Source organism: Etheostoma cragini, chromosome 11 (assembly GCF_013103735.1).
Source record: "Etheostoma cragini isolate CJK2018 chromosome 11, CSU_Ecrag_1.0, whole genome shotgun sequence".
Lineage (NCBI taxonomy): Eukaryota > Metazoa > Chordata > Actinopteri > Perciformes > Percidae > Etheostoma > Etheostoma cragini.
This window is the reverse complement of record NC_048417.1, coordinates 22099331-22111394: the sequence shown is the minus strand read 5'-3', so window position 1 is coordinate 22111394 and position 12064 is coordinate 22099331. Positions and strand designations below refer to the sequence as shown.

Genomic DNA, 12064 nt, shown 5'->3' with positions numbered 1-12064 from the left:
ACTTTCTTGTTGAGAGTTAGATGAGAAAATCAACACCGCTAAGGGACGTTTTTTTTTTAATTTAAGCTTATTATTGAAAGCTGCATTTTATAGATATGAAATTTGTCAAATTAGGATTATAACCTTGTTTCTGAAATCATAAAACATTGAAAACTGCATCAGCGTTTAACGTTGACGTCCTTTTTAAGCAGTATTACATGGGAGTGTCTGTAAGCATCACTGAAGTGTACACTCCAGCGTAATATTGCCGTTTAGTAAGCCAGGAACCAATTAGACCGTTAGATTTCCCAAACTGAATTAATCCCACACATATTTAAACACAAAACTGCTTTGCTAGTTCCATCATGTTGTAACTGAGACATCTGACTAAAAAAACTGTATTCATTAGCAAGATTATTGTTTAGTTCAAAATCATCTAAAACACCTAAGACATAGTAGACCAGACACAAGCTTTTTATTTTGAAAAGAAGAAGCTTGGTGTTGGCACCAACCGGTAGGGCACGAGACAGGATGGCATGAGACGGGAGGTCTCCAGGCTGCTGCTCAGCCGAGATTGAGAGCTACATTGAAAAATATGCACCAAATAAGCCACTTGAAATTTAGCGGTTTTCATTCATACAAAAGTTAGGTGAGCCTCCCCCTTAGACTAGAAAACGTTGGGTGACCCTCCCCTCAACAAAGAAGTAAAGACATGGCCCTCCCCTATATTCCTGCGGTGGGCCATTCCATAAATACTGAACGGTCCCTAATGTGTATACACTAAATATAAAGTGAGCAAAGGGCTTTACACTGAGATAACGACTGCTTGCTTGTAGCTTTATGTTGTACCGATGTAACTTTCATCAGAATAATGAATAAGCGTATTTCCCAAAATGTCAAACTTTTCCTTTTACAAAATTTCACATTGAAAAAAGAAACATTTTAAAGTTACAAATTGGACGACAAATGTTCCTCAAGTGTGAGGCCATCCACCTGAGCTCCATTTAAAGAAGACGTCCTCACACTTGTGAGTGCGCGCAGGACCAAACTCGGTTTCTTTATCTTGGTCCACAACACATCACAAGTCTCTTCATATGAGGACTCAAAGGGAGTTTAGCTTTTTGTCAAGGTCTGGGACACGCTGAGGTAACATAGACAGTAATAAATTATTCAGTTTAAAAAAAACACTTTGCAAGAATCATATCAATAATTCATATTAATAATACAAAATGGTATCAAACATACATGATGCAACATTTTCATCAAACACATTCACTTTTTAAATTTTTTACTTTACTTTTTTTCCCTCCTAAGATCCAGAGTCTGCTGCTTCATCATTGCTCGATTATCAGTACTTCAATGTTTCCTGTGTGTCCTTCTCTGGAAACTCATTGTGTAGTCCCTTTAACACAAGATGTAGATTAATACCGATTTCCTTCTGTTGCTGAGGTTGCTTTTCCACTTTCATGCTGAGGTGAACTTGTATGCCATTACATAGCTTTAGTTTTTCTCATAACCAACCTCCTTAAATTTAAAGCTTTAGTGCGTAACTTATGATATTAATAGAATTTCTTTACATTCAAGTCGTTGCCAAATGAGCTCCACACAACTCTCTCTGTACTTCTCAGTATGGCTATGTTAAGAATGACCTTAACATAGCCTCTTCTGAAGATGTTTTTTTAATCCTTCGTGTACTTCTTGGGTACTAGCAACCTCCTGGAGCAGGGTGTGCGTGATCACAGAAGGCTTGCATCATGTGGATGCGCCGACAGTTTTGTTGTCCTTACTTAGAATTTCTCATGGAGGCAACAATAACCTACGCACTATAGCTTTAAAATGAAGTTACATGGAACGTTTCTATTAACACCTTTTTGAATGATTCAATTCCAATTGATTTAATCTCATTCACAATCATCGCCAAGGCAACAGGCATAGACAGGCACACAGAGCTACAACGGTAATTGCCCATTTGCTTGTTTTGTTGTCCAATTTTACATTCAAAATTGTTTTTGACCGTGCCTTTCCTTTCACTTACAGGTTTGAACAGAAAAACAACATGCCAATAGGAAAGTGAGAAATTGTATTAAAAGTGCAAAAATGTATTCCCCTAAGAGACGGTATTCATCCAGACAAAACAAAGTTGTCCACCGAAGCTTTAGTGCGTTAACAGTTCAAGCCATTTCATAGGTTATTAAATTGTACATTCCCATCCACCTCAAGACAACATATCCGGAATGTCTTGTTGCTTCGAGTGTGTGGTTTTCCTTCACTACACTTAGTCTGTAGCTAAGCTGACATGGCTTTAAGCCCTAGGAGCATCCCACTGCCAGCTTCAGACAGGCATGCTAACTCTGATGTATTCCCACGGCTACAGTTTGTATCCCCGAACTAAAGGAGTGTTCTCCTTTACTGAGCATGATTTAATTATCCTGAATTCAGCGCTGCGGTCTGAAAAGATTTAAAATAAAGTGACATCACATTATTTTGGTTAGTGGCCAGTGCAAATTTAGCTTCTCCAGGCTGCTTCAGATCTGAAACATGAAGTTATCCCTTATCTCTTCTATTTAATTCATTATTTCCTACAGATCCTTTTGTAAAACAGCACCGAATTTGTTTAACATTGCCATGTGTAATTCGATTTTTTTTATTTCACAAATATAAAATTGTAAATTTCTATGTTTTGTTTTTCGATACTAAAACATGGAAAGCAACTTGTTTTAGAAGACAATCTGTTAAGACTACAAAGACAAAGGACATTTCAGGGCTACTGTCCATACAGTACTGATGAAAACCACACCCATCATGCCAGTGACAGTGATAACGAGGCAACTTAAAACAAACATAATTATTGATGTAAAGTGGCACTGACACACTGTGTGTCTTTATGGTTGGAAAATTATCCTTTTTATAAAAAAAAGAAAAAAATATGGCCGCTGACATTTCAGTGTTGGAATGAACCCTGTTATTAAAGTGTATCCACATACACCGACCAATTTTACTCTCCTTTACAATTAAACTATTTAGACACGTATTCAACAAGCTGATGCAACCATAGCACTCACCTGTCAACCGATATGACACATTTTCGCTGCATCCCGTCACTTCTTTCTCTCGCATGCTACAACACGTCCTTCTGTCCTCTCTGAACTGACTCTTAATTTTTTTTTAAACAGCATTACAACACCACAAAGTTCACGCTACACTCACAGAACTTGTAGTTCACTCATTGACAACGCCACGCAACTTCTATTTCCACTATACGCAACTTCTATTTCCACTATACCAAAAACAAAATCACTCTCGCATCCATCCGCTATGCCCTTATGATGTCCACTCAACAAAGAGGGAGCACAGACGACAAATCAATTTGGATCACACGGGTGCTTTTCTTCCAGAAAAGTTGTGAGAGCGTGAGGATAGAAAAGATGATGACCAGCAGGTTTATAGGAGATGAAAAACAAGGCGCCTTATATGGCCGGGTCCTCCCTTTTTCCTTCCTTTCTCTAGAAGACAAAAGTTCCATCCAAATATCAAGGGGATTCTGATCTCTTGCTCCTCCCCCCCCAGAGTCTGTCGTCTAGTGCCACACTTGAAATTACATTTAAAAAATGACACTTAACTGAAAAACAGTTGAGTGACACGGTAGTTCTGTTTTGAAAAGAGATGAGAGGGATCTATAGACCTTTGAAAGGGACCATAAGTTTAGGAGAGAGAGCACTGCACTCATTCCAAGGCTTTGTGAAGGGTGAGGGGACATTAGTCAGATTCACTTTGCGCCCCCCTGGATCCATCCAGCAATTCATGGTCAACATCCCCCCCCCCCCTTTGTGCTCCAGTAGTTAACCACTCCCGGGGTGTTCCCTGACATCCAAAAGGTATGTGGGTGTGTGTATGTGTATGTTCACGAATGATAGACAGGACGAGGGAGGTCACAATATGGCGCAGTGGAACCTGTGGGAACTCGCTGAACGTTCTGCTCTCCACTTCATCTTCTTTTTCTTCTTCTGGTTTCGTTCTGGCACCTGTTGTCTGTGGGTGTGGAGAAAAACAAACATCTTTTAGAAAAAACAAATCTAAATTCAGGATCAATTCACCAGCATTTAGTGACATCTAAAAATACACCTTACAATTAAGGTCACTAATTAACATGTTACATGTAATCTGGACAATACTGTATGTTGTGATTATATCACAGCTAACGGCTAAAATAGTCTCTCCTGTGCTGCCCGCTGAGGCAGTTGCTATAGAATATACTGTTGGTACTAGCATATTTATTATTATCACTGGCTAACGTTACATTGATTACATATTTGACTATTTATTTATAAAATGGGTAGCTCAAATAAAAAAAATAAAAAGACCAACTGAAACAAAGTAGCCCAATAAAGTTAGCTAGAAGGCCGAAAAGATGCAACAAAATGAAAATATTCAGGTTCAGATTTCTATGCCAGGATCAGAAACTGTAAAGGTGAGCTCTTTGGCCTGAGCAGCTATGTTTGTTTCCGTGCTGGCCTTGACCGTTAGATTAATGACCCAGCGCTCAGTCCATCTTGGTGTCTCCTCAAAGACGCAGCGTTTACAATGTAAAACAATGTATTCATCGGCGTTGTGGAAACACAGAAAGAACTGGACTGGACGTGACAGTTCATCATGCGTCAATAACAAAAGATGACTTTAACTGAATGAAGAAGGTACTTGATCCCAACACCCCTGGACTGAGTGGTTCAATGTTCAACTTCACTTTTGGCTCAGGGGAAATGAAGGCAATCAGCAGCTGAAACCTACGCCAATCCCCACCAACAGAGACAAACCGCAATGCACTCCTCCATTGTCAGGCCCCCCAGGAGATCCAAGTTCATCTTGAATGTTTCCATTTTCTAACGCCTTTCAGGCCTACTAGCTAACTATGTTAGGTTACTTTGTGTCAGTTTGTCTTATTTCAGATGCGGAGTGATTCCTATTGTGCATAGGAATTCAAAAATCATAGCTGTATGTGGTTTTTATATCACGGCTATGAACCAATCAGAGTGCTTAATTTGAGCTACCAGTTTTATAACACAACTAGTAAGTCACATGAAGCTTAGAGCCATAAATAGTATGTGTCACTTCTTAGAGATTTTACATTAAACATTTTATAGATGAGTTTCAAGGCAGACTTGTTTTCATGTACGTGTCTGCCTGAACTGCTAATGTATCAACCAGAAAAAAGCACAAACTGTCTTTATCCATTTATCACCCCCGCTATATGACTGGCTTTCTACAGTATAACCACAAGAGGGCAATGTTGATTCATCAATTAACTGCTTTCTTCTCTTTCTTTTTTTATAATTGACCAAAAAAGAAGATCCTTAATGAGTCTGTTACCATCTGGCATGTTGAGATAAGAACTTTCCCCTTTCTTTTTGCAAACACAAAGCTACAGCTGTGTAAAAGGGTATCTGAGTATAGGGCCTAAACCATGGTGGTAGGCCTACTTGTTGGTCCTTGCAACAAGAGAAGGCATTGAAACAGAATACGACCACATTCAAAACATGGATACAAATGAAATTCTTCTGAAATTGCATGTGTCAAGACAGGAAATACATCTGGGCTTTTTTTCTTTCCTTTCCCCCTTTACTTACTAAACATACTTCCACTGCCCTTACATAACACTCTCTCTCTCTCTGTGGCACTAACACTAACAAAGTAAAATAACTACTAAGGGGGACAGGGTGACACACTTTGAGTTGAGACTATTTTATTAGATGTCATGGCTGCATTTAAGTTTGTAAACAAAAGATTCTTAAGAACCAAGCAATACTGTCCTCAAGGAGTTTGACAGCTGTTACTGCAAGTTAATCAAAGATGTCACAGTCTTCATCTCATGAAAATAAGACAAAAAAACGAAGTGAACCCGAAGTTACCTTATAACACGAACCAGCTCGTGAAAGGCTTTGTCCACATTCATTGGAGGATCCTTGGCACTGGTTTCAATATAAGTTATCTGACGAAGCAAGCAGAAATAATGCAAATTCAAGCATAAGTGGTATTCAAGTGGTATTAATTGTTCACTAAAATGCAAAATAACCAATTTGGTTGGAAAACTACATACTGGTATATTGTATAATGTGAAGCATTACACCACATAGGGAGACAGGGGGCGGCTGTGGCTCAGTGGTAGAGCGATTGCCTGCCAATTGGAAAGTTTGTCCCTGGCCCTGAAGTCCTATGTCCAAGTGTCCTTGGGCAAGACACTGAACCCCAAGTTGCCCCCGATGCTTTGCATCTGAGTGTAAATGTGTGTGTGTGTGTAGTTATCAGATGAGCAGGTGGCACCTTGTACGGCAGCCTCGGCCACAGTGTACGAATGTGTGTGAAGGGTGAATGTTTCCTGTATGATGTAAAAGCGCTTTGAGTAGTTGCTAAGACTAGAAAAGCGCTATATAAATACAGTACATTTACATATAATTAGCATTTAACCATTAGAGTGAAAAGCCATCAAATGCTACATGGCTTAGAAACAATAAGGATCACAACTACAAGTTGCCTGATGACCTGAAACCAGCAGAAACCAGTTTTTCTAACTCCAGTCTGCACAGCAGCAGTACACGTGGACAAAACTCTTTTCATTGCTTGAACAGGTTTTTAAACTTTACACACTTATCCCATCACTTTAACCACAATGTGCACAACACGGTGGATTTACAGCACTTTGTTCAAATGCTGACACACTACTCTCGCAACTGTTAAGCACACACTCAGAACAGAATAGATTTCAGTCTGGTGCCTATCAAACACTGCTGATTGCAATTTTAGCTGAAAGTCAAAGCAGATGTCCTGTTTTAGACTAGGTACTATATAGAGAAATCTCAGATCAGCTTTTTTTCCCCACAACCTCCAAATAAGAATTAAACAATTATACCCTATAACATTTGAGAGAAATGAAAGAAAGAGAAAAAAATACCAACATGTCCAGGTAAGATGTCTGAGGTTATATACACAGCTATAAAAAAGTTAAAAAAACACTACCTGTACTATATTAGAAATGTGTTCTTACTGTTTTTCAGAAAGTAATGGAGGTGAAAGCAATGGGAACGCCACCTTCATTAGTATTTAGAGATGATGCAGACATCCAATGGGATGAAGAAACCGCTGAAGAGAGGCATTAGTCAAACTATTCTTTGTTACTGTTACTTTTAGTTTTTAAGTTTTTTTTTCATCACTCTATAAATTACTAGAGACATAAAAATTTGTTATTGGTACATTATAAAATATATAGCTTTTCTTTAAAGAAAGTATTGAGTAGAGTGAACCTCAATTGTTCAAATTGTAAAGATATATTTTCTGTATTGGTGTTTTTACTCAGTGTGTTCTGAGTGACAGTGTGTGTTATCTCAGTGAGGATTGTTTGGCTGCACTGGGCCTGTTTAGAGACGTGTTAGTTAGCTTGGAATGAGTTTGGCAGCTGATGTGAACGGTTTAGTTCAGGTGACTGTTGGTAATGCAGACTGTAGTTTTGCACATGTGGCTTCAGTTGTGCCCAGTGTCGTTTAGCAATCGACAAAAAACCTGTAAAACAATAACTCAATGATTCAATCTCACCACAGAGACAAAGACTGAGACAAATGTTCTCTTGGACATGCCAAGCAATCAAGGAAATGACAGTGATGAATCGGCCGTCTTTGATGCTAGTCAGTGGGGAAAAAGTTCCCAGTTCCTAGTGCTGTACTTATTCACCAGGCTGCACATGGTCACTTAAACTGCTTAATTTAAAAAAGAACCATTGAATGCAAAATAGAAATACAAATCAAGTTCACTAAATTTACTGATCATCATCTGCATAGAAGTGATCCTTTTGGCAGATTACAGAAAACACACCTTTCTGGCTTTATTCCACAGTCACATTTGTCTCCTTCTGCCCACCTCAATGGTCATGTTGAGCTCAAGGTATGACAGAGGTAGAAATGAAGCCAATATGCTACTATGAAGCCAAATGTTTTCACATTAAGACCGCATTTTGTGGACGCAGTCTGAGTCTGTATGATCAAGTTGTTCTTTTTGTTAGCTATACATGGGTGAGGATAGTCTACGGTTCAACTGTGGAAACCAAATGAACCTTTTGGTGTTAATTCCATTGAGTTTTATTTAGATTTAGATTTCCGATTCAAGGACACAACTCTGTGAGCAATGATCATTCCTCTCACTTCATTGTCTTTAGTCTCTGTAGTACACACATGCTTATGTGAAACCTCTTGTAAGAAACTCAATTACAACAAGGTTCCCTACTTACATTATGTTTTGCAGCCATCTCTTGGCCCTGGTCCGCTGTGACCTTTCTCAGATGGACCAAGTCCACTTTGTTTGCCACCAGCACCATGGGGAAGGCCTCCCTGAGAAGGAAAGGACACACACACACACACATCTCAGGTACTGTTGCATAACTCAATAATGCATTTTCAAAAACACTTGCAGTGGTTTCAAAGAGTGATCAAAAGTGACTCATGGTCTAAAGATTATTCAAAAGACCTGTTAGGTTTACATTTAGATTAGAAAGATCACATGCTTCACACATTGTCTGAGAAGGTGTCAACATTCAAATGTTGCAGGAAAAAGAGAGCTACAGTAGAGCACCACTAAATATGGACATTCAGCGACTTGCTCAGTTCCAGTTTCTATTTTTGTTTCATCTCAAGCTCAGTTGTATTGTCACTGTCAGAGAACAACTTTCTTCTCTCACAACTGACATTCACAGTACAAAGGATTAGAACATTGCCAACAAATGTGATGCTCTGCCCAACTTGACTGCAGCTTAAAGAAAGTGAAGCACGGGCCTGATCCCTATATTAACCATTCTAGAGTAATCCTGAAACATGTGACAACACTACCCGCTGGCGCCGACTGAACTGTGGCCAAGTTTGGCAAATATATTTAATATTTAGAACAGTTTTGTTAAAAACCTATTGGTGCAGCTTAATCACAAGAATGGAATTCAAAAAGGGAAAACAACATTAGTGGTCAAAAGTATTTTTCATAATGTAAATGTCTCTTACATCTGACAGAGCTACTTCCTCTTTTGGCAACTTTGGCTTCCGGGTGCGGAAGCTTTGACTTATTAAATTAACCATTAGTTGTACACACAGATTTTTAATGCAACGGTTGATGCATTAGACATTTGGGTGCATTCTCTTATGTTTTCACTTCCAAATAATTGGGGATTTTTAAGGGGAAGTATTGTCCAGGCATTCTCTCATATGATTTTCAGCATTGTAAATAATGGTTTACATTAAATCATTAAAGAAAGTCATTGAACGTGAGTTTTGTATATACACTAGGAATGTCCTAATCATTACCAGATCATCCATTGTCCTTTGTTATGTTTGGGCATGGAAAAAAATGCTTTATGCTATGCAATGCTAAGCTAAGCTGTTGTGACCCACCTGTCTTTGACCCGTAGTATGAGCTGATGGAATCGGTCAACATGTTCAAAGCTGGCTTTGTCTGTCACAGAGAAGACGATGAGGAAGCCATCTCCTGTCCTCATATACTGCTCCCTCATCGCACTGAACTCCTCCTGGCCGGCTGTGTCCAGCACTTCCGAGATATAGAGAACACAAGCTTGTATTACTTTAAATGGAGGGGTGTCTCTATTACAGACTAGTTTAGCGTACTTCATATCTTGTCTAAGTAAATAAGTACACAATTTTTACTACCTTTCCTAATAAATATAGAGACAATAAATGTAATTTATTATTTAATTGCAATGGCAATTAGGCATTTCATGTCATATTTATTCTATTTCTTATTGCACCACCTACATGTCTGATTCTACTTAATTAATTATGTTCTTATCAAGCATGCTAAGACCTTTCAAAGCTGCCATAAAGAATCAGTGTTATTACAAATATGAATTGTTGAACTCTTTCTAACCAAAAGCATTGTTACATTTATAAACTTTATAACTTTTTAACGGATATAAATTGACCCAGATTGTAGAAATCATTGAAGAATGACATTGCGCAATTTTTTGTTATTGTGACTTGTTTTTGCAATGACATGTTCAGACTAAGAGTTGGTTTCCTCTATGACTTTTCACAACTTTATATATTTCCAACATAAATTAAATAATTTATTGAGGAAAGGCGATCATGGAAGGATGCATCATTTCTCTCACACGCAACTACCACAGCAGTGGCCATATCTTACTGCCGTTCATTTTCTTGCAGGGAATTGCAATACCATGGTTCGCTCAGCGGAGGAAGCAGCTACAACTAGAATGAATTTAAAAGCTAAAAAAGAACATTAAAAACTAATTTTCACTCATTGGTCAATGGTGGACAAGTTTTATTGTCGTGTAAGGTGGCCTTGATTGTCCAGAAAGGCGCCCATTAATAAACTCTATGATTATTATTAAAACCAAAAGATGATAAAAAAGTAAGAGATGACTAGCGAGATAGGATCGTACTCGACTGCTCTCTGGTTCATTTCACATGCAAATGGATACATTTCTACTCACCATCCAGTATTGCCCACTGTCCATCTATCTCTGTGTGTTTAAGATACGAGTCCTCTATCGTAGGATCATAGTCTGGCACAAAGATCTTCTGAAAAAATTGGATGGTGAGGGCACTCTTCCCAACCCCACCATCCCCCACCACCACCAGCTTGTACGTTGGCAGGTTGTCACTTGGCAGGGCGCTGGTTGCCATTGCTACCTCGACAGTGGTGGTAACAGTGAGAAGTAGGCTAGTAGGTGGCTATGGAGACACACCTGGCTGAAAAAAGAAGGGAGAGAGGGAGAGAGAAAGAGATTGACAACAGACAGGGAAGGGAACAATAGACAGAGGGATAGAAAACAAGGGATGGATGAGTTAAGGTTTTTTGTCTCATCACCATGGAGACCACAACTAGGAGTTGTGGATCAAAGAAAAAAAAAATAGGGGGAAAAAAAATAGTAAAAAAATAGAGAAAGAGAGGCCAAAAGAGAGAGTTCAGCGCCCCCTTAAGCCCATCTAAAACACATATTTTCACAGTTGCACCCACCAGAGAAAGACAACAAGCAGAATGACAGCTGGACATGGCTTTGCAATACGGCGGAAGACTGAAAAGGTTCACGCAAAAACATGTTGAACTGGAATAACTGACTTGGACCTAAAGTCTAACAGCTTTTACAGAAACTGCATCTTACAGGGACTGCTGTATGGACTTGAGTGTGTATGCAAAATGGCCAGAATCTATGGAATATTATATCGTTCAAGGTGTACTTGAAAACAGGGTTTGTGTCTTCAACAGGAGTTGTGTGTGGATTTGCAAATGTATGTTTGTATCTGTTACTAACGTTTTGTACATGTTTTGTGTCTGTGCATTAGGGCTGCACAATATATTCTCTCCTGTATCTTCATTGCGATTTCGACTGGGTCAATTAACATTGCAAAATGCTGTGACATATCACAAAAGACAGATTTTCTGTGTTAATTAAAAGAAATTATTAGTAGAAAACTAAACTTTAAAGTTCAACCATATACTTATTTTGAATGGTGCCTTTTCAATTCAATTTCAATGTTTAATTTGTTAAAAGAATGTTGAAAATGATTTGCTTTCATTTGTTTTAAATTCAACAAACAATTTCTTGTATTTTACAGTCCCTCCAGGATTTAGCGATGTCGCGATCATGCCAATTCACACGTATTCCACCAATCACTGGGACTTTGGTACAACTCACAAATTTGACCAATAACCAGAGTTTCCTACGACTTCAACCAATCCGAACAGTTCCGCGTTGCCAGACTTTGTATCAGTATGTCGCTGAGAGCCACGGGTTGACGTCACAAATACGTGGCCAAATTAATTTCCTTGTATCTGATATGAAGACAAGACGCGTGTGACTCAAACATCTCACATTTACCAACAAAACGTCCAGTGAAAGGTCAGACCGTCCCGCCAACCTGTATGCATTTAACATCAATGTACGCTGTAACGATTTTCCACTCTGATGTAGCCTAAGCGGCTGCTGTTCAATCCTGTCTGCAGGCGGGGTTGCTGCTCGACTGACACGCGCACACACACAGACACACACAGACACACACAGACACACACACACACACACACA

General features: G+C 39.0%; 1 protein-coding gene across 2 annotated transcripts in view; it reads right to left on the bottom strand.

Moving 5' to 3' along the window:
• Window positions 1–1266: 1266 nt before the first annotated feature.
• Window positions 1267–12064, bottom strand: part of si:ch73-116o1.2 (ras-related protein M-Ras) — a 20914-nt gene continuing 10116 nt past the window's right edge. Inside the window, exons 2-6 of one of the 2 annotated variants that reach the window (XM_034885559.1) lie at window positions 10472–10730; window positions 9396–9549; window positions 8249–8348; window positions 5883–5962; window positions 1267–4008 (exon numbers count right to left, since the gene is read on the bottom strand). In XM_034885559.1, the coding sequence (XP_034741450.1) occupies window positions 3909–4008; window positions 5883–5962; window positions 8249–8348; window positions 9396–9549; window positions 10472–10664 (627 nt within the window). In that variant the 5' untranslated portion in view covers window positions 10665–10730 and the 3' untranslated portion in view covers window positions 1267–3908. The remainder of the gene's footprint in view (window positions 4009–5882; window positions 5963–8248; window positions 8349–9395; window positions 9550–10471; window positions 10731–12064) is intronic. The other variant, XM_034885560.1, reaches the window with a different exon arrangement.